The sequence below is a fragment of the Dipteris shenzhenensis genome, chromosome 28 (assembly GCF_047967505.1).
Source record: "Dipteris shenzhenensis isolate YYH24624 ecotype China chromosome 28, Dip_SZ_1.0, whole genome shotgun sequence".
Lineage (NCBI taxonomy): Eukaryota > Viridiplantae > Streptophyta > Polypodiopsida > Gleicheniales > Dipteridaceae > Dipteris > Dipteris shenzhenensis.
In genome coordinates, this window is record NC_141623.1 from 49,429,252 (window position 1) to 49,452,738 (window position 23,487).

At 50.2% G+C, this 23,487-nt stretch overlaps 1 protein-coding gene across 2 annotated transcripts in view; it reads right to left on the minus strand.

Moving 5' to 3' along the window:
* The window catches only part of EMB2729 (Alpha amylase family protein), a 215,376-nt gene that overhangs the window by 139,070 nt on the left and 52,819 nt on the right, over positions 1 to 23,487 (minus strand). For both annotated transcript variants that reach the window (XR_015543794.1, XM_087399851.1), the window contains exon 7: positions 4,857 to 4,932. Coding sequence is in view for 1 of the 2 variants with exons in the window: in XM_087399851.1 (XP_087255977.1) it covers positions 4,857 to 4,932 (76 nt within the window). In the remaining variant the exon portion in view is untranslated. The remainder of the gene's footprint in view (positions 1 to 4,856; positions 4,933 to 23,487) is intronic.

Here is a 23,487-nt window from a genome sequence, read left to right on the forward strand (position 1 = left end):
CTGAAATTAAAATCAAGTTGACTTCAATGCCAGGCACAAAAAGAACATTTGTCAGAGTGACAGGATGGCTCGAAATGGATGTGAGTTGCACATCTCCAACTCCTTTTACAGCATATGAAGCATTATTAGCACATGTAACAGTCCCCCCTCGAGGTGCATCAGCTAGAGAATGAAACAACTGTCTGCAAGATGTGACATGCTTGGAAGCACCACTATCAAAGTACCAGGACTGAGCATCATTAGCAGTAAAGAGTGCATCAGCTTTGGAGGGATCAAATGAGCAATGGACAGCCCATGCCCAATCATCCTGAAGAGCATGTGCATGTGAAGCATCTGCTGGCTCATGGGATTCAATAGCATGTGAGGCATTAACTGTCAATCCTGCTTTCTTTTTCTCCGAAGCAATGCGCTTCCTGCTTTCTGAAATGTCATGTCCAGGCTTGCGACAATAGTTGCATCTTTTCTTCTTTGCCTTATCTGCTGTATTTTTAGATGCATGGGAGGAATTGCAGCTGCTATGCGCAGATTTTGGCTTGCCCATAGGCTTGGAAGCCTTGCCTCTTCCTGTCTCTGCTGTGAAGCAAATGCATGATCAGGAATAGTGGCTTGTCTGTTAGCTCTACTTTGCTCTTCCTGCAAAAGCAAAGTAACTAGCTGATCAAAAGAATAGTGGTCTGAATTACCCATGGCCACTAATCGAAGGGTTGTAGCAAACCCTTGATATGTATCTGGCAGTCCATTCAATGTGGTACTGACAAGCTGTGAATTTGGCACCACCTCATCAATGTTGGCAAGCTGTTCCATGAGGTCCTTGACCTTTGTTAAGTATGCATCCATTGACTCACCTTCATTCATATTGACTTCCTGTTATTGCCTTCTCAAATATGCAACACGAGCTTCATTGCGAATCTGATAGAGAGAAGCCAATTTATCCCAAGCATCCTTCGCTGTCCTGCAAGACTGGATGTGTGGAATAATGATTCTCTTGCATGATAAAGTAATGCATGAATGTGCATTTGCATCTCTTGCATCCCATCTTGACTGTTCTTGAGGTGGAAGAGCAACAGCAGGAGTGCTAGAGGAAGAGGCATCAGGAGGAGTACCCCCTGCAGAAGGACCAGCAGTAGAGACAACCACTGTAGCATTGGCTGGCCTCAGATCAGCCCCAGAAACAATATTCCACAAATGCTTTGCAAGACCACATCGGATAGTTGGTGCCATCCAACTTATCATCTTCACGAAGAACTCCAAATAAATCTTGATTGTTCCCAGCCATAGCAAATGTGATACCCTGAAAAAGACCTGACAACCCAAAAGCCTCAAGGCTATCACTGCAAAAAGCTGGCTGTCCCAAAAATGACAGCAAATATCTGCAAATTTCAGACCCAAATCAAAGGGCAAATGCAGATCTGACCCAAATGTGACTGTGACAGGCAATGTTCACTGCAAAAAACAGCAAATTTGGCAAAAGCCCCAAATTTATTGAGGGCAAATAGTCCAAAAAGAGGGCAAATGCAGAAAAGCCCCAAATTTTGCTGAAATTTTTGCAAATGTGACCCAATGTATGCAAATCTAACTCAATGTCCTGCAAAAGTGACTCAATGTTCTGTAAAATGACTCAATGTCCTGCAAATGTGACTCAATGTACTGTAATCAAAAAGAAATTGCAGACCAAATCCCGAATCTCTAGTGTTCTTGCAAGAAGTTGCAACTAGAGAAGATGAAAGGTATTGAAAGCCCCAAATTTTGCCAATGTCCTGCAAGAGACTTCACACATGCAACACCTGTACGGAGGTCTCGAGAGAAGTACTAGCTGTACGGACAGCTCAAGTACGATGTACGGCTGTACGGTCAGCTCAAGTACGGTTGTACGGGGATCTGAAGTGCTACAGTTGTACGTATGCTCCCACGTGCAAGTACGACGATGTATGTGTATGGCGACGCAGATGTACGGCGACGTGCAAGTACGGCGATGTACGTGTGCAGGATCTGTACGTCTGCTCACGTATGGGCTGTACGGCGCAGGTACTCGAAAAAGCTGTAGCAGCTGGACATGTGTCGACTAGCAGGGCAGCAGATTCCCAATAAGCAATGGAGGACTCGAGGGCTGAGGAGAGCTGGAAGACAAGAGCAAAACCTGCTCTGATACCACTGAAGGATCGTAGAGAAGAGAGAGAGAGTGCAGGTATGAAAGAGACGTAGTAGAACAGCCATCACGTCAAAGTCTTAGATAGTCAAAAAACACACAAGTACAAAGTACTTGTACCTAGACCTAGGACTAAGTGTCCTAGGTGTCACATAGGACTAAGTGTCCTATGTGGCCTAAAAGGCACTAACACTATAAGTGCCTACACTTATGCCTACAAGGCACATACCATGGCCTATAGGGCATCACTAGAACCACCAGAAGATGGCCTACATCGTTTAGTAGTTGTACCCTCACAGCTCGTTTGTACCAGGATTTTCACAATCTCATAGACCCATCAGTCTTCCGAAGACTTTAATAAACTTTCTTTCTTTCTGTCATTCTCACCCTGCTTTCTTTGTTTCCTCTTTTCTTTCCAACTTTGGTCCACTTTCCTTCGGAAGGTTCCACCCAAGGGGTTTGGGACTCTTGTTGCTGCTATCTACGTGTCTATTGAGGACTCTTTGCCTGTGGCGCACAATGTTGTCCTGGGTACACCTATGGGGGAGGGGGAGCGACCTGTCTCTGACCTCTAAGGCACACCCGTGCCACGTGTCCCATCAGATGACACCGAAGGCACTGTCTGAGGTCTCCACCCTCTGACGAATCTCCCCCCCCATCTAGTGTCTCAAGGTAGATCTCCTCTGAAAGCGACTCCAGATACTCCATCACTAGTCGAATTCTGGGACCCCGTTATCCGCTAGTGTCGACACTACTTGTCTCCGTTGGGGCCTCCAATACCATGCCAAAAGCGTGCCTTATGGACGGAAGAATGGCCCTATACTCTCTCAGGAGCCCCAAAAAGCAGAGTGTCACCGCGAAATGGGACACAAGGTATGTCATGTCCGTATCCTCCGCCGTGAATCCATTGTACCAAGGGAAAAGGTACACCAAGTGCAGGCACAGAAAGATCAGGCTCTGCTCTACAAGGATCAAGTTAGTGTCCAGTGAGCCCAGCCACCGCAGGAGAAAGACTTCCCTAACATAGATGGTAACGCCCTGAATATGGTCACCTTCCAATGCTAAGATAACCTGGATCCATTCACGAACCTGTCGCCTCGCAAGAGTGAGGCCCACGATCTTGCCTACCACTGCTTTATCCTGCAATGATTGAACTTCTTATTTCACCTGTTGTGAGAGAAGAACTGTGAGAGTAGTGGGTTTCGAGGTGCTGCCATAAGAGCCCCTCGGGCCAAACAAAGGTCAACACCGAGAAACTTCTGCTCCAAGATACTACAAAGATCCACGTGCTACGGAGAGAAAGAAGAAAGAAGGAGAAAGGAAAATTCGTTCACCGCTCCGAAGAACCAAGGAACAAAAAATACCTATTGAGGCTTCTTCGAGCTCTGGAAATCCCTTTGAACGGGCTTCCGAATCAAGAAGAAACCCCTTGGGAGGGAATGAACAGCCCAAGGGGGCTATGGTCTCGATCCCTCTGCAAGGGGAGGGCAGCCTTGAAGAGGCCGCTCCTCCCTAAGAAGTCCTCCTGGGTTGTGAGGAATGTGGGGCTCAATCCCAAGGGCCCGGGTGCCCTTGGCACCCAGCCAGCCACAAAGGCCACGCGAGCAGCCACGCTGCTAGGCACGTCTTTGGCGCAGCCTAGCTGCTGCCTAGGCACAGCCTGCGAGCTGCGCAAGCAGCCCCTAAGGGACACACAAACAGCCCGGGGGGGAGCACGAAGGGGAGGTGGAAGAAGAGGCGAGGAGGAGGAGAGGAGGCAGCGTGGAGGCAGCGGAAGGGATGCGAGGGGTGAGGCAGAGGCCTGGTGGGGAGATGAAGGAGGCTGGGGGGAAGATGTGAGGAAGGACACGATGAAGGGGGTAGCAGAGGGGGGAGGGAGCTAGCAGCTGAGCAAGATAGATCTTAAGAGTGGCTACCATCAAATCCAAATTAGAGATGAGGAGATGCTTACCAATGCTCCGCCTACATTCGTCATGCTTGTGATGTTTTAGTACATTTTATTGAAAATATTCCTATTTCGGACTTGTTTATTAGTCATATATTGTCTACATGGGTGACCCATATCCATAGTGCCAAATAGGGATGCTTACTTTACCAGTTATTTTTGGACTGCAGTGTTTGAGGCAGTAAGGTCATTTCCACGTAAAGATCATTACCCTCACGTGTACGTTGCCCCACTCCACCAGGTACAGATACACCTCCGTGAGCATTGGCAATGAGGCCATCAACACATAGAATAAACACTCATACAAATGAGGAAACCAAGGATCAGGGTGAGTGTGGCAATTCTATTCCGCTCACATGTCCTGGACCTATCCATGCCCAAAAGAAGGTGCAGATCATAAGCATAAAGAAATGCAAATCACATTGAAGTGGCATAAAGTTTAAAACTCTTCATGCAGCAAACATACACATATCTGCTGATAATAACAGCATCTCAAAGAACTTCATGTCCACAACAACATGACTTTCCTCGAATCCAACATCTTATCATCCCTCCTAACTCCCAATCCCTCCTATCTCTTAAAAGGTAGTATTATTTTATTTGAGAGGGAATGGAAATTGTTGCAAATATTCTCTCTCTCTCTCTCTCTATATATATAGATAGATAGATAGATAGATAGATAGATAGAGAGAGAGAGAGAGAGAGATGAGTTAAGCCTGCCAGTTAAATTTCAAAACTGAACTAAATTTGGAAAACAGAACCAACCGTGTGCTGTGTCAACTAATCGCTTAAAGTCTTCCGGTTTGCCAAACCGACTGCTTACAGCAAACATGCCTGTGACCTGCAACGACAACATCACAAAGATCATGTCAAAGAAGATCTCATAGATTGAAAGGCTGACAGAGAAAGAAAACTCTGATCTCCAATGAGCAAGAAAGAAGCCCCTTATTATTCAATCTCCAGATGTTTGCACCTCATCTGGCATCCTCAAAGAACAGGGCAGCGATACGGGGTACAACGATCTACTTGAATGAAGATCTTACTCCATTCCAATAGGGACAAAAATTGAGGAGAGTGGCCAAATTGATGGAGGCACAGGAAGGAGAAAAGCCTATATTGATGACCAGGCTATCATTGCAAAAAGAGCAAGTAAATAGGGATGCATGGTCTATAGGACTGACAGCAAGTTGGCTATGGCTTTATGGAACTGTGACACAACACCTTGGTCCAAGCTATGTAATTTTGCACATGTATCACGAGAGGAAAATAAATAATTCTTTACACATACACACACCAAAGCCCAAAAATGGGGCTATTGATAACCTCCACTCCGTCAGTACACACGAGCTCACCGTGATTTCATGAGGTCGCTTGGTGACACTGTATGTTTCATCCAAGATACTAACCTGACAGTATTTCTGCTGTGAGACTTCATGATATTGGTGCATCTTGACTATTGATCGCCGAGGATCACATAGATTTTGAGCAGTGTATATGGATGGATGCATGCCTCTCCTAGCCATATTTTCACTGTCTCTGTATACTATAGCTGCGGCTTTCTTATATACTCTTTCATGGTATATTTCATGCTCGCTCTTGTGTTTTGGAGCAGCAAACTGTGGTTTGCTGTTTCAAGAGAGGGGTATGTCACGGGGGCGTGAAATTCTAAGTACTTTAATGTACTACAAGACTGTGACAACTTTGGTTTTAAAAGTCCAAGCGTGGGCTTAATAATGTGTAATTAAAGGCGGCATGGTGCCTAGCACATAAGCGTAGTTAATCTCTAGGCCCAAAGGCATTCCAAAGAATTAAAAGAGCGGTTGTTGGGAAATGATGACGTGGCATTTTTAATGGGTCCCCCTAGAGGGCCATGTACCTTCAATGGCCCCCCTAGAGTTCCAGGTGGCTCTAGTGTCTTCTACATGCTCCTTTGCCATTCCTGGGCCTTCTAAACTTCACATGTGTGGTTTTCTCTATCATCTTCTCCCTTTGTTGAGATTTTGGACTGGTCTTTTAGCCTCTTTCAGCTGAATTCCGTTTTTCTTCATAACTCCTCACCCATTTGGATTCCTCGACTTCCGTTTGGCCCGATGGCTTTCCCTCTGCCTCCCCTTCGTAGTGATATGCTTTTCCCTCCGTGTGTTTGGTAGAACGGGCAGAGCTAAGCACTTCTTTTGCTGGTCGAATTTGCAAAAGTGGCTTTTTCTGAACCTTTTTGCTTCTACAGCCTCCTATGCCTCTCCTCTTGCAAAGCTACAGCTTTCTGTTGAATTTCGAGTGGTCCCACGTGTTGGTTGACTGGTTTTTCTCAGTTTTGGAGGACTTTCCGGTGATGAAACTTCTCCAAAACCTTCTCAATGCATTCCTCTCTGAAGCACGCTTCTTTTGAGCCCAAGAACTCCCACTTCTTCGCAACAAAAGTGCTTCTTTTCGCATTTTTCAGTGGAATTCTTGCTAGTCGGCTCTTGTAAATGCTCTTTCTTCATGCCTTTGCACTCCTCTTTGGCTGACAATGCAATTGGGCACTGGCTACTATTTCCTCTTGCCGATTGAGAACTTGGTTTGAGTTTTCAAGGCTTCATGAGTTGTGATTTGGCTGCTGCAATTTCTTTTTGCCATAAGCTATTGGTTGGCCTTGTGTGCTGCCTCTTTCTTGGTTCACAAGCACCCAGGCAGTGCTACATGAGTCATTCTTTGGTTGGGTACTTTGCTGATTTTATTTTGGAGCTCCTCACAATTTGTTTGTATCAGGATTCTCACAATCTCATAGACCCATCCATCTTCCGAAGACTTTAATAAACTTTCTTTCTTTCTTTATTTCTTTCTCCCTTTCAGTGTGGTGTTGTGCGAGTGAGGTGTGCTCTCTCTCTCTTTCTGTTCATTTCCATTGCACTTCTCACAGGACCTTGCCACCGTGCCATCTTTGCAGGTAGGGACTACTGAAGGAAAGAAACCTGATTGTTCCACGTCTGAAAAGTTACTGTTCCCTAACGCTGAGAAAAAAGGATTTCCACCTCAGAAGCCGAGGGGCACTGTCACTCCTCAGCAAACTTGTATCCACCTGCTTGGTAATTTTTCTTTTACATTTCAATTTTAATAGCACGTTTTGCAAAAAGCATATGAAAGTTTTCTTGCAGTTTCAGTTAGGTCATGGGAGCTAGGTCTAGCATTTGAGGGTGGACCCCCCTACTTGGGGTTATGGGCATTAGTGACGCACAAAAGTGATGTCTTCTCTTGAGAAAGGACATTAGAAAATCAAACCCCACCCCTGTACCCATCTTTGGAACCAATCAAATTTCAGGTTATCACAAATCTATACCGAGTTAGACAGTATGGGAATTACCCTTCCTGACGCAGGAGGCTGCCATGGTTGGCATTGTCTTCCTCTATGACACTCTTAGCAGGAGGTGACCAAAGATGCTGGTATGCACGCACAGAGAGATGGTTTGAGGGGTTGGGACTCCACATGGACAGACTATCTCCCTTCCAGTACAGTTTGGATGCTCCTTTCTCCCCCCTCATGTCACATAATGTCAACCAGGTGATCCGTGAGGATCTCTTCCAGCTACACACATTCCAGACCTGGTTGGCACCGAGCGAACTCCCAGTGAAGCTTAGCTTCTACAGAGATCACTGCTTACATATCACAGATGAGGGTTTCATTAATCCACCAGGGTACACGTGGATCCACTTACCCCACTCATTGAGGATCTCTATTGGGCAGTTTTGGGTCTCTTCACATAGACTTCGTATAGAGAGCAGCAGGGCAGAGCGTCTACCTAGGGAGACGCACTTATGCACATTATGCGATATGTAGAAGGTGAGACAGAGGAGCAATTCATCTTCAGGTGTCCATCTATTACGAGATCCGCGGGCGTTTCTACTACCTCTTCAGAGATAGTTATGGAGCCCTGTCCCGATTCCTCTCCTATCTAGATCAGAGATGCTTGGCAAGATTCATTCATGACGTAGTTAGGCACTGCAAGAGGATACTTCGATCACAGAGATAGGAGCAAACTTCTTCCTTAGCAAACCCCTCCCAGACCTCTATCACGGAGTTCTTTTAGCCACATCTCCTGGAGACCTCGACATGATCGAGACTTCGAGCCAATGACTCGACAGCTCCGACAAGGTAGAAGAACATATTACACTCGGGGATATCGCCTCCATGTTCACCATTGGAGCCCGTCCGACAAGGGTTACTATAGCCCTTGTTAGGCATAGAGCTATGACCAGGACACGTCACAGGACCGCACCCTCGAGTGGCCGACAACACTCTATCGCCGATTTTCTGCCTCCAGTGCCTCATCCACCTCTGATGTCCTGAGGAGGAGGAGGAGGAGGAGGAGGATGTGACTGATTTGTAGTTCGATCACCGACATGACTATGTTGTACTTAGTACTTAGAACTATCATTCTGCATTAGTTTTACATTATGCATTGGTGTCGATGCTCGCTTAGTAGCTCCACCCTCACAACTTGATTGTGCCAAGGTTTCACAGTCTCATAGACCCAGCGATCTTCCGAAGACTTTAATAAACTCTCTCTCTTCTCTCTCTCTCTCTCTCTCTCTCTCTCTCTCTCTCTCTCTCTCTCTCTCTCTCTCTCTCTCAAATAGTTATGGGATGTTGGCCTGTGTCCTCTCCTACCCAAACCAGCGATGCTTGGCTAGTTTCATTCATGAGATGCTCAGACACCACGATAGGATACTCTGGCAACGGAGACAGGAGCAAACTTCTCCCTCGACTGATACCTCTCAGAGCTCTATCACGGAGTTCTTTCAGCCAGATCACATAGACCCCCACGAGGCGAGACCTCGAAATGACCATGACCCGGAGCCTGTGACCCGACTACTCAGACAGAGGGTTGCCTCACATATCATACTTGGGGACATCCCCTCCTTGTTTAGGATCGGAGCCCAACCGACGGGGGTCACAGTGGCCTTGGTTAGACACAGAGCTACGACGTACCACGACTGCACCCTTGAGGGGGCGACAACGTTCTATTGCTGACCTCATGCCTCCACTTCCACAGCCTCATCCATCCTGATGTCCTACTGCTAATGATGATGAGGATGATGATTATGATGATGCCGACGATGATGCTGAGATTGATATATATATAGTTGGGATATGACTATGTTGTACTAAGGACTTAGTACTGCCATTTTGCATTTTTTGCATTCAGCATTGGTGTGGATGCTCGTTTAGTAGCTCCACTACCACAGCTCATTGTATCACATTTTTCACAGTCTCATAGACCCATCGGTCTTTTGAAGACTTTAATAAACTTTCTTTCTTTCTTTCTCTCTCTCCCCACCTCCCCCTTCCCCGCCTCCCCCTCTCTCTCCCCTCGCCACCTCCCCATCTCTCTCCCCTTGCCACCTCCCGCTCTCTCAGCCCCCCGCTCGCTCAGCCCCCGCTCGCTCAGCCCCCGCTCAGCTCTCTCGCTCGCTCACCCCCCCTCGCTCAGCTCAGCCCCCCTCGCTCAGCTCAGCTCTCCCGCTCGTTTTCCCGCTCAGCTCTCCCGCTCGGCTCCCCCTTGCTCAGCTCTCCCACCAGGCTCCCCCTCGCTCAGCTCTCCCGCCAGAAGAGCTTCTTCCCCCTCGCTCAGCCGCTCAACCCTCCCGTAGCCTCAGCCCCCCTCCCTCAGCCCCCCCCCCTCGCTCAACTCTCCCGCTCGCTCAGCCCCCCTCGCTCAGCCCCTGCTCAGCTCAGCCCCCCTTGCTCAGCTCAGCTCTCCCGCTTGCTCCCGCTCAGCTCCCCTTCGCTCAGCTCTCCCGCCGCTTGCAGCTCCGACCTCGCTCAGCTCTCCCGCCACTTGCAGCTCCGACCTCTCTTTCTTTCTTTTCTTGGGTGCCCCCCGCTTGCAACTCCGACCCTTTTTTTTTTTTTAAATTATCCCCCCCCCCCCGCTTGCAGCTCCGACCTCTTGCAATCCCTTCTTTGCCCGCTGCTGCCTCCCCCATAATGAAGGGAACAGGGGGATGAGGACAAGAGACTAGGCGGGAGACCCTTCGGTCCAAATTTACATACGCGAGGAGATGGGGAAGGGGAACGGTGACAAAAGCAACTCAGTCTGGAGGACTCCAACAAACGCAGCAACCGGAGCAGTTTGACAGTGGACAGCACCACGGCCCAGAAGAAAGGGGCCCACCCAAAGCCCATGCTGCTCACCACATCCTTGACCTCTATGGTTACCACCACCATTTCACCACCATCATCTGCCTCATCATCTACGCCACCTCTCTCCTCCCCCTCTCCTGCATCATCATCACAGGTCTCCTCTCCAGTAGCCTCACCACAGGCCCCACCGGCCACGGCTCCACAGTACTTTCCCTCGTATCACCTCTACCTCTCAGTCAGCCACCCTTCATCACCTCGTCCGGCCTCGCTACTCCTACATACCACTCCCCCGCCCAGATCATGCTGTCCCTACCCGCAATACAACCTCAGCAGCTCACCTTCATTCCAACCCCTCTCGAGATCTAGTTCCCACCTGGACCAGGACATCTTAGGCCCCCACGACATGCTTGGGACTCCCTATTGGCTGAGATACACAGCATTCGGGCCCGTCAGGCAAAGCTGACACATTACACTCAGGAGCAGGCCCGATACACCTAGGAGCAGGCCCGCATTATACACGAGCAGGGCACCCTTATCCAAGGGCTCAGAGACGACATCACACAGCTTCGAGAGGAGCTCGGGACCCTCAGAGCAGCGCTTGGAGGGACCCCAGTCACAGAGATGGAGGCACAGATAGCCACAATACAGTCGGCTATAGCAGAGACGACTAGATTTGTGGACGTGGCGAAACGGGAGCCCGCAAAGGCAACCGTTTCAGCCGCCATACATGAGCAGCAACATTCGAAGGCCCTCAACATCCGGATACGAGGGATCACACGAGACAGCACCACCACCACTACGACGCCCATGGAGGAGGCGATCACCTTTGTGACCACCACCATGGGGGTCCCCGACCATGGCATAGAGGGATCATGGCGTGTTGGGAGAGACCCCAACCGAGAGCAGCCCCTAGTCATTCGCTTCAGAGATTCACATGCTCGACTAGCGACACTCCGACGTCGAGCCGCTCTAAGAGAGCATCCCACCCTGTCCATGGGACGAGGATTTGACACCACTACAAATTGAGGAGCGACGAGTTCTTCTACAGCAGCGGGATGTTGCCCGCAAGGAGGGGAAATGGCCGTGGTCCGAGATGCTAGGTTGTTGACCGGTACTCATCTGGCTCCCACCCGTACACCCTAGGGGGACGGGGCCTATGAGACTCAGGTTTCTGAGACCCTAGCCTGCACCATTTGAAACTGTAATGGTACCTTATGGTCAGACCCAGGGAACTTCTCAGAGTCTTATACAGGACGAGACATAATCTTTTACACGGAGACACACCAGAGCCTAGAGCGTCCACTACCGATAGTCAGTGGCTACAGATGGGAGTCATCCTTCAAGGATGAGACGAGGGATACAGGAGGAGTCCGAGAATCAGGCGGGGTCGCAATATTGTACATGTCTTCCCTTGCTGGAGCCATCTCCATTGAGAGGAAGGACGCACACTCCCAATTCATGTGGATCCGGATCCGATGCACAAACACCTGTGACCTTTTCATAGCAATATGCTACTTCCCGCCAGACACATCCCACTTCGCCAGAGTGGCACGAGAGGAGGGTGAGGCATCGCCATATGCACCCTTACATCAGGATATCCCAGACCTTTCAGCCCGGGGGGAAGTTCTCCTTGTTGGGGACTTCAACGCCAGGACGAGTACGCGCCAAGCACCACTCCTGGACTTTCGAGACGACTCTATCATGCTACCAGACATGGACCTAGACGGAGTAGGTATGACCAAGACCTCATCGGACCGACACAAGCCTGTTACACCATATGGACATGCGCTCCTTCATCTGGGCAAGATGCATGATCTCATCATCTACAACGGGCTTGATCTATGGCCCTCCTCAGGTGGTTTTACTTGCTTCCCACACGGGGGGGGGGGGGAGCAGTGTAGTAGATTACATCATGGGATCCCCTACCTTCACTTCATGTATCACCGACTTCACCGTAGCACCACTCCCTCCAGGAGCTGATCACACATACCTATTCTTCACTATCGCCACCCCACGCTTAGCCACACCACACACCACATAGGAAGCGTGACATACACTTTGATCACAACCTCTCACCGGCCTACTCTGGACGCCTAAACAGACTCCTAACCTACATCGATCACATACCACTCATAGAGGACCGTGCTGCCCTAATTAGTTGCACACTGCACGAGGCTACCCTCCAAATCTCTCCCCACACCACACGGTCCACTAGACCACCACCTCTTGGTTCTGTACCCAGCAACAACTGGTACGATGCGGAGTGCAAGACTTATCGCCGACAGCTCCAACTTGAAACCAAATGTCACCTCCCGAACATACCACACACGGTACGCAAGTACCGACGTCTCGTACGTCGCAAGAAGCAAGCATTTCTTCGTCGAAATGAGGAGGAGCTGCTGAACATGTTGTACAGCAACAACTCTAAGGATTTTTGGCGGAGATTCCTTGAGCTTAGGTCTCCATCACCCCTCACCGACACGAGAGTCTGGCACAGGTATGCACACCATCTTTATGATGTCCCACACCAACCCACTCAAGATCTCATACACACACCTCGCCCCACCACTTGCACGTTATTCACGAGAGGGGAGTCAAGGACGCGACATTGAAACTGCACAATGGCCGAGCTAAGGATCATGAGGCGCTATGCACTGAGTTTATCGCATATGGGATCGACACGTTAGCCCCGATCCTAGCAAAGCTATTCAATGACGCTATTTGCCTTGGCTTCCCTCGCACTTGGATACTCAACACCATCACCCCCATCCACAAGGCAAGGGATCCCATGGACCCGAGTAACTACAAGACTATCATCATTGGCACGTGATGTCCAAGATCTTTGCAGCTGTATTGGATGCATCGGTCAGCCTGTTCGCAGAGATGAGAGGGCTCAGAGCAGAGGGTCAGGCCGGTTTCCGGTGCAACCATGGGACTATGGATCACATACTCACACTCAGGAGTGTCATTGAGGAGGCCAAATCACGGAAGGAGAGGGTATATTGCTGCTTTGTGGATTTCGACAAAGCCTTTGACACAGTACCTCGAGCTCGTCTCATCACACGCCTACAGACACTGGGATTTGATCAGGAGATCATTTGGCCAGTCATGGCACTTTATGAGAGAGTCTCAGGCCGAGTTCGGACAAGCGCAGGTTGGACAGATGAGACCTTGAGTACCATAGGGGTCAAACAGGGTTGTCCCTTATCACCAACCCTGTTTGGCCTCTACATCGATGAGCTTGAGACTTTCATGGGGGCGTTCGGAGAGACCTGTTGCTCCCTTGCCGGGATCATCATTAGGATTCTTCTTTATGCAGATGATGTGGCACTCTTGTCGTCCACACCCGAGGGGCTCCAGCCACACTTGGATGCACTGCAGGCTTTTAGTTCATTCCACGATTTGGAGGTCAACCTTGGCAAGACCAAGGTCATGATCTTTAACACCTCTTGAGCAAACATGCAACGGAAGCAGTTCACTTTTAGTGGGTCACCAGTTGAGATCGTATCCTCATACACTTACTTGGGGATCATCTTCTCCGGCCTGATCTTCACGACGAGACCAGCGATGCAAGCCAGGCTGAGTAGGGGATACGCCTCACTGGCTCAGCTAGAGAGACAATGCTTCCACTCCCACTTCCAGGACCCTCGGACCAAGGCTCTTCTCTTCGACTCCTTGGTCTACGACCAGCCGATATGTATGGCAACCCTTGTTGGGGACCTGACATGTCAAAGATAGAGTGGACACGGGTGCAGCGCCTACAGATCCTCATGCTCTCACGGATGATCCGGGCGAAACCGTCTGTACCACATCACATCATTCAGACCGAGTTTGGTGCTTCTCCACTCCAGCTAGATGCAACCTTTCAGACCATCACATATCTACACCGGGTTAGATCATATGGGGACTGCACGTCAGGGAGACAGAGGTTGCCATGGTTGGCTCTCGATTCCTCCATGAGGTTGGCAGCAAAGGGAGACCAACGATGCTGGTATGCACGGACTCACAGAGGGTTTGTGAGACTAGGGTTTCACATCGATAGGATACCTCCTTTTGAGTACAGTTTAGATGCCCCTCCGGTACTCCCACCCACCATCCCGATCGGGCCACACACCAACCAGGTCATTCGAGAGGATCTCCTGCAGCTACACACCTTTAGGACCTGGTTGGAGCCGAGGGAGCTTCCAGTGAAGCTGAGTTTCTACAAAGATTACTGCCTTCGTATTTCGAAGGAGGGATTCATCACACCACCGGGGTACACTGAGCTTCATATGCCTCACTCACTATGGATCTCCATCGGACAGTTTCGGGTATCATCACACCGCCTCCGCATAGAGAGCGCCAGAGCAAAGGGGATTCCTAGGGAGCATCGCTTATGCATATTGTGCGACTGTCAGGAGGCTGAATCGGAGGAGCATTTTATTTTCAAGTGCCCAGTGTACTACGAGATCCGAGGTCGCTACCACTGTCTCTTCAGAGACGGCTCCGTGCTCCTTTCCAGATTCCTCGCCTACCCAGATCAGAGATGCCTTGCGGCCTTCATTCACAAGGGGGTCCGACACAGAGAGTACTTACTCAGGCGACGGGGCTTGGCCACATCATCAGACACCTCTCGGAGCAGGATCACAGAGTTCTTCCGATCGAATGACATTGATCGTCCAGTCTCTAGCCGCAGACGTGACAGAGACCCCGACCCGACAACCGCAGCACGACACACGAGACATCGAGGGGACACACAGATCACTCTAAGGGACCGCCCGTCATTGTTTCGACCTGGGATACGTCCCACAGGAGTCACAGTGGCTCTGGTCTTGCGTCGAGCCTCGTCCAGGAGACCGAGACGCACGGCACCCCTTGACGAGCGCCAACGTCCCATCATCGGCTATGCACCAGCCAGGGCGACATGACATACAGAGGATTCCACTCCGCTCCAGTCTTTTTCTTTTCATTGTTACATCCAGATGTATTTGATTATGTATGATCAGACTTAGGATTCAGCACGGGTGATGATGCTCGTTTCAGTAGCTCCACCCTTACTGTGATTTGTATCAAGTTTTCTTTCAGTCTCATAGACCCATCGGTCTTCCGAAAATTCTAATAAAATTTCTTTCTCTCTCTCTCTCTCTCTCTCTCTCTCTCTCTCGACTCTAGCTCTAAGCACTGGATACCTTCATGTCACTCTCATTTTGCATTTTTACTTTGCTATTCTATTTTGTACTAGTATAGCATCTTAGTACTCAACAAGGGCCTTAGTGAGCACTTTGCCGCGGCCCGCAGTGGTCTATATGAGCTACTTGATTCTGTACTTTGTCCCATAGGCCCGCGAGGCCTCCTGTAGACGTTCATATATCTTTCTTTCTTTTTCTTTTTCTTAGCTGTATTACGATGAGGCCACCTAGTTGGCGCATCGTTGATGATGTATTTTCCTTTCGAATGATTTTGTGTCCCATAGGCCATGTATGGCCTTCCGTGGACCTTTAATAAAATTTCTTTCTTTCTTTCTTTCTTTCTCCATCCATCATTCATCGTTCACACCCTCAACCCCCCATTTGTCATTTAGAACCCCCACTCAACTCGTCGCTCAACCCCCATCAGCACCTTGTCACTCAACCCTTCCTTTCGTTCGTCGCTCAGCTCTCTCGTTGAGTGGCTTGACCAAAGGTGGTGTTGTCCTTGCAGACTTTACAAGCAACAAATTCAACATCAACTCCGGATTGTCATGCACCATGTGCAGGCGTATCTGACCCATCTCATAGTGTGATCACAGAGTTCTTCCAGGCAGGAATACTGCACCCTGATCACAAATAGCAGGAGAGGCAGAGAACTTGAGACCGAGACGCAGCACATTTAACAAAGGACGGATGCACAGATCACGCTAGCTGACATCTAATCTATGTTCAGACCTGGGATACGGCTGACAAGGGTTACTGTGGCACTTGCCATGCATAGAGCAGCTGCCAAGAGAGCACGACAGACTACTACTACTCAAGACAATAGATAGTGATCTATCATAGGCTTCGTCCCTACACTACCTAGTCCGTCACCAAGCATACCTTGACGTTTCATACCATGTGTGTGCTGCATTGTATTGTATTGGGTTAGATTGTATCTATTATGATGGTGATGATGCCAGTGAGGACTATGACTATGGTGACATTGATGATGATGACATTGACTGCGTCCTACACAGTTTTCTAGCATGGGTTAGGATGCTCGCTTAGTAGCTCCACCCTTTTGTTCATTGTCTCAGGTTTTTTATCAATCTCATAGACCCATCGGTCTTTCGTAGACTTTAATAATCTCTCTCTCTCTCTCTCTCTCTCTCTCTCTCTCTCTCTCTCTCTCTCTCCCCAGAGACCAAAGCAGAGTATCACAATTTGATCTATCGAAAGAAGAGATAAGTTATCCATAAAATTTAGGAAGAATTACATAGTAAACTTGGGTCTTGTAAAGGTGCAACCCAAGTAAGCATAGGATCTGACTATCTCAATGGACTCTCCTGCAAAGGTGCAGGCAAATGACTCAAGTTGAAGTACGCCTTATTGGTGTTGGGGATTATAACCTTCGTCTTATGGCTCCTAACCCTTTTGCTCCCGCTTCCTCGCCCCCCGTCCGCCCCTTCTGCTCCCGCCTCTGTTGCCTCCCCCTTCGCCTGCTGCTCCCTCGCCAGCCCTGCCCGCTTCCGCCACCTCTGCCTCCCATCACCCCGCCTCCCTTCACCTCCGCCTTCTCCACCTCCATCTCCTCCACCTCCGCCCCCCGCCACCTCCGCCTCTTCCGTCCCCGCGTCCTCCTTTCCCCCGCCGACTCTCCTCTCTGCCCTCTTGCCCTCTCCTTCCCTTATTCTCTCACTCCTCGCCTTCTCGCCCTCCTTCCTCCTCCGCCTTCCGCCCTCCCTACCCTCCTTCCTCCAGTTCTATCCTTGCCCCCTCCTTCACCCCACCTCGTCTCTGCCTCCCCCTCTGACACTCTTCTTCCTCACCCTCCCTTTTTCTTCTTCCTCCCTGCAGCGGGAGCACTTGTGCTTGTTAAGGCGAAAGAAAGAACCTTGGTGGTGACCCTTGGTATGGCCAGAGGGGCTCTATGGCAGCACCCTCGAATTCCATAGCCGTTAAGGTTCTTCTTTCCCCAGCTGACAAGCAACAGGTACAGCAACCAATTCAATCCCTCCAGGACAAGGCGCTTGTGGGCCTCACGCCTACACGGAGACAAGTGCGAGAGTGGATCCAAGCGAGCTGGGCATTAGAGGGAGACCACATCCAGGAGGTCACCATCTATGGACAAGGCGTTTTCCTCATCCAACTGACTCCCCTGACACTGCCTCGACACTTGTGGAGCAAAGCCCCATCATCCTTGGCCCGCATCTTGTCTACCTCTTTCCTTGCTATCATGGGTTCACAGTGGAGGACATGGATACGACACACCATGTTCCACGTTTTCCGGTCACACTCCGCTTCCCAGGGCTCCCCAAGGAGTATGGAGCCATCCTCCCTTCCATTGGTCAGGCATTTGGCGCAGTGCTCGAGTCCCCGCCAGAGTCAGCCGCCTCAGTTCTAGCAGATGATGGAGTCCCCATGATCAGGCTAGTGGTTGAGAGCCCAGAGTCCCTCCTAGAGTTGATCCTTCTCGAGACCCTGGAAGGGGACACACTTCAGCAGAGGGTGAAGATCTCCAAGTTACCAGGCCAGTGTCTTCGGTACAGACAGATGGGTCACCTCGCCAGCAATTGCCCTCGTGGCCTCCCTAGTGTGCCTCCCCCCCCTCCTCCGCAGAGAAGGCAGAGTCAGCAGGCCCGAGTTCAACGCCCTCTTAAACAGGAGCAGCAAGAGTCTCAGACCCCATAGGTTACCCCCTCAAAAGGGGACTGGACACAGTTTAAAAAGAAGCAAGCAGGCCCACAAACGCCACAGACAAAGGGCCAATCGCAGAGAGAGGGACAGGGTTGACCGAGAGGCCTCGAAGGAGGAACAGCAGGAGCCACCGCCCATCGCCATCCTCCAGCTTTAGAGATTCAACCTCTGCACCCACCCTTGCAGCAGCAGCGAGCCCCAGGAGCTCCTAATGCGGCAATGGCGGAAGCCGCAGACGCTAGCCTGATGAGGGCCGCGGAGGAGCCGACCCAGAGCCCCGGCGATCCTAATCAACAAGGGGGACCTGAGGTCGTCCTTATCCCTCCTCCTCCCCCTCCCCCTCCCCCCCCAGACCCCTCCCCCTCCTCTTCACTTCCCCCTCCCCCTCCAAGGTTCCCCCCGTCCCCTCCCCCCCCTCAGCCCCCCCTTCTATGGTCACTCTCACCACCCGCCCCCCTCCCTCCGTCCCCCGCGTCCCTACCCCACCCTCTCCCACCGCCCCTCTCTCCACTGCAGCAGCAGATTCTGCTTCGACACCCCTACCATCAAGCAAGGGAACAATGACGCCCCCTTCTACTTCCTCATCGCAGCAGCAGGTCCGTTCAATGAGGGATCCTAAGGGACGAGGCTCATCCTCCCGATCAGCAGCTCCCAACCTCCAGCCTAAGCGTCCCTTACCGCAGAACTTATGGAGGTTAGGACCCCGGAACTATTTGGAGATTCCGGACTCATACCCTCTACCATTGGAGGTAACGCTCATGGTCCTTCAGCCTCGAAAGGGGGGTTTGATCAGTGTAGTGGGATCTCAAACACACCCCGTTTGGAGATTTCCGTTTGCCTCCACAGGGTTGGAGAAGTGGTCCTCGGAGGTGTTTGATGCTATTTTGGGTAATCAGATTACACTCATGAGGGACGAGTGGATGAGGCCATAGGGACTAGATCTTTGATACGCCCATGGCGCGGAGGCAAACTTTCAATTAAGCTTCACATGCAAGGAGCCGGTGTGTGGTTTGGCGACAGGAGTTATCAGATTGCCGCTGGAGGCAAAGGTGGAGCAGGCAAACTTCTCGCCCCTCCAGAAGTGTGCGGAGCTGTTCGGGGTGGAAGCCTCCTTCATGATGAAGTGGGGATGGAAGATTGGTATCGAGCCATTATCCACCCTGGTACGGTGCCACACAGACACTGAGTACTCGCCCTCTAAACCCCCGATAAAATCACACAAGGCAGTCTTTCTAGTACAGGCACCCATTCACAGGAGAGCCTTGTTCCCGACTCCCCCGTCCTCATGAGCTAGACCATAGTGAGTTGGAACATACACGGGCTCCACAACCGTGTTCGTAGCCAACCGCAGTACCTAATACTCCGATAGGAGTTGCAGAGGGCAGTGGTAGGGCGGGCAGTGGACATCCCTATGATTCAGAAGCACATGTTTTCAACTGCAGACATCAGATGACGCCATCATCTTCTCCTAGGGAGAGGTCCATAGGAGTGGTCTCCCGCAGTAGGACGGAGCAGAGGGGTCTGCATCTCAGTCTCACAGACTTCAGAGGTCTATGATCAGGGCCAGCTCATTCTAGGACGGGCAGTCTGGATGGGAGTTCGGACAAGAAAGTCCAAGATTGGGATCCTGAATGTGTATGCCCCAGCGTGTAGACAGCACCAACCGGCCTTTTGGAGGAGGTTGTCAGAGTGTCTTCCGGATGTTGACTCCTGGATTGTTGGAGGTGACTTCAACAACGGAGTTTGGGGAAGACAAGCACGGCGGCGCCTCGTTCTCTGAGATGCCAACAGCAGAGCGTAGCACCTGGGAGCAGTTCATTTTCATGATGAGTGGCAGAGACCCGTAGAGAGAGCCAGATTTCAGCAGGACTCCTGGCAGCCTTCTCTTCTCCTTTGGACAAAGAAGACACAATGGAATGCTAGAGAGATTAGACCATTTCTATGTTAAGGACTGGGCACTACACAGAGGCGGATCTACCGGGATTCTGGCAGGTACCACGATGTCAGACCACTCTCAAGTGGTACTTCACTTGGATCAGTCCCGCCGAGGTCTACCCTAGAAGGGGGTCCACATTCCAAAGGACCTCCTACACGACGAGGAGATTCAACAAGCCATGGCAGGGATTTGGGAGCAGTCAGAGATGGCACCGTGTGAAGGCTAGGCTGCGTGGGTGGCCGATGAGATTCATAGGAGCAGTGAGGAGCTGCAGGCTCACGCCCTTAGGCGAAGGAGGACCCTTCAGGAGCATGAGTGGGCTTTGAGGAGAGACCTCGCCTCCATTGAGAGGCTCAAGGAGCAAGACCCAGTTTCTCAGTGGCTTAGTGACAGATTTGAGAGCGCTCGTCTCGAGCTTCAAGACACAGAGCTACAACGGGCTGAGTTCTCCTATCACTCCTCCCAGGCCCAATGGGTGCAGCGGGGGGACAAGATGACGAAGCAATTATTTCATACCACTAGGCCCTGATCGGCAGGCACACAACTACAGCATCTCTGAGACTTGCAGAGTATCATGCACACTGACCCGCAGGAGATTCTGGACATGACCACCAGTTTTTACAGCCAGCTCTTTCAGACGAAGAGACTGACCCTAGCTGGTATTATGGCCCGAGAGCTAATTTGCGATCACGTTCCAACAGTAGTCTCGTAGGACTTATGCAGCAGACTTGAGAAGCCTTTCACAGATGAGGAGCTCTGGGAAGCCCTCAAGGCTCTCCCGACCCAGAAGTGCCTGGGTGAGGATGGCTTGACTCACGGATGAGCATTTTCCGAGCGAAATCTTCCGAGTGTCCAAGCAAAGGAAAAAAAAAGCTTCCAACTATGCAAAAATATGGCAAAAATGGATCGGAAGAAAACATAGTTTTACCTAGAAATATATAGCAATGTCTATTTTATACATAATTATTTAAATGAATCTTTGGGAACGGTGAGAACATAATGGGATGGCTTTTGAAGAAACCCACATGTAGAGTAGACTTCTCTATGAAAATTCCCTTATGATCCTTCTTACAACTTTTACTTAATAGGAGGTGACATTGAAAAACCTCTCTCAAACCTATCTTCATGAAAGGGTTTCTCCAAAGAAAAATCATTGAAGCAAACCATCAAGGTAGTTTCGTCAGCAAAACCCCTTTGAGGTAGCTCTTCCAAGGTAGTTTCGCTGGCGAAACTACCATGGACAACACTTTTAAAAGTGACATAACTTTCACGTCCAATGTCCAAATATAGTCATTCAACCACTCAAACGGATCGGAAAACCCCATTTGAGCACATCTATGAGGTTATAGTTGCATATATAGTATCAAATATTACATGTATTTTATGAGAGTAATATATAAACCCAAGTTAATACTTATTTATAGTAATTTAAACTTCTTTAGAAACATGTCCATAAATATCTTGTTATTTATGCTATAAGAACACTAGAAAGATATTGCCATATGATATAAATGTATTTAATAAGTAATTATATGTATATAATATTATTACATTGAGAGTTATTATGAGGGATGTTTCTTAAAGGAGTTATTTTTCAACACTTTTTTTAGGTAATAATAGGGGTACAAAAGGATGTCTATGAATAAGAAAATTGCAAACCAGATCCTTCTTGCCACGGCCTGGTATATTGCCTCCTGCTGATGCTTTCACAGAGGATGCATTGGGCAGCTTCGACGGTTGGTACGGAACTTCCTCTGGGTAGGTTCAGACGGCACGAGGAACACTAGGGCCCGACGACACAGGCGAGGCTAGGGCTTGACGCCCTAGCGCATCTACGAGGGGCAGGGCAGCGGATGGGCGAGATTGACTTAGCCATTCCTAAGTCCTAGTGGGAAGGACCTCACGTTTGGAGAGACAGCAGATGGTTGGGGCAGTCCTCTCGTACTTGTGTTCCCTTGAGGATGTTGATGCAGTGCGGCAGCACGCACCCCGACTTCTTCCATGTAGGACCTCTACTTCAGCCACTCACTGAGAGTGACCCTGAGATGGATGGGAGTCTTGATGGGATACACTGGCAGATGATCAGAGTGGTAGGACGTTTGGGGAAGGAGTGGCACATTGACCCTCCCAGTATCTCAGAGCAGGACGCCTCTAGATGGCGCCTTTGGCTGTGGGAGGGTAGACCCCTGAGGGAGGTCCAGTGGGATCCGGGAGAGTGGTTCTGGCCCTCCAGGGGCAGCCTAGCTGAGGCGGTGGATGAGGTGCCCTTCTTTTCCTACACCACACGGATTGGCAGGAGGCTTCAGAAGGACTCATCGAGGTGGACCCCCGCGAGGGAGAGACTTTGGGTGACCCAAAAAGTGCCCCGGGATGTGCGCTCCAGGTTTTGGACGCGGTTGTGGTCCAGCTTGCGGCTGAGAAAGATCTCATACTTCTTTTGGCTGGCCGCCCACGGAGGCTTGCCCATTGGCCCGAGGAGCAGATGCGAGTGGAGGGGCAGTGCCATTGTTGTTCCAATGGTGCCTGGAGACTATCCCGCATTGTCTGTGGAGCTGTCGTAGCACAACGAGGATCTGAATGAGAGCCCTCAGGATCATGACACGTATGCAGAGTCTTCATAGAGACTACACCTGGGGGATGGTGGCTTGGTTGACAGAGGGAGGACACGCGTTTCAGGTTGATGAGATCTCCCCAGCCTACCGGATACAGGGTCATAGCATCCAAAGGATTGCACTCCACGAGGCAGCCCTCCTTGACAACCTAGCTCCTTCTTCTCCTAGGGAGGACAATGTTTGGGAGGTGGTAGCCAGCATCACAGCTTGGAACATTTGGGTGGCTCGCTGCAGTCTTATGATGGGTGAGCACCCGGTTCTACCATCGGCTACCCTAGTTGCCATCTGGCAGGATATCATCTACACTCTACGGTCCACCTGGGAGAGTGGGACTCCAGGCGCCAAGGCGACTATCGAGAGGCATGCTCGTTTCTGCAAGGCTTGGCTTGCAAGTGTTTTCTACATCTTAACTCCGCGAGGGATTCGCTGGCTGCATAGTCCCCCCTCTTGTCTGTTAGCCCAAGTTTCAGAGATCCCTTAGGCAGTGAGCTGGGTTTCTCTAGAACAGGCCGGTTTCTTTCAGCCTTTTCCGGTTTTTTTCCATACTCAGCACCTTCGGGGCTGCTGTCTTGTATGAAATCTTTCAAGCATTAATAGAAGGTTCCTTTCTTTGAAAAAAAAAAATTTAACCTTCGTCTTACTAAGGTTGACCTTCATGTCTCGACTGTGAAAAATGCTTGTAGAGCTGTCAGATGTCTCTGCAATCACTCTGCTGTATCTGAGATCAGCATAGAGCAGAATGGAGATGAGGGTCCGTGCAAGTATATAAGCAACATGCAGTAACAGATGTTGCATATGTGGCATGAATATAGCCATGCATAGCTCATGCAGTAAACAGATGTTGCATATGTGGCATGATTATAGCCATGCATAG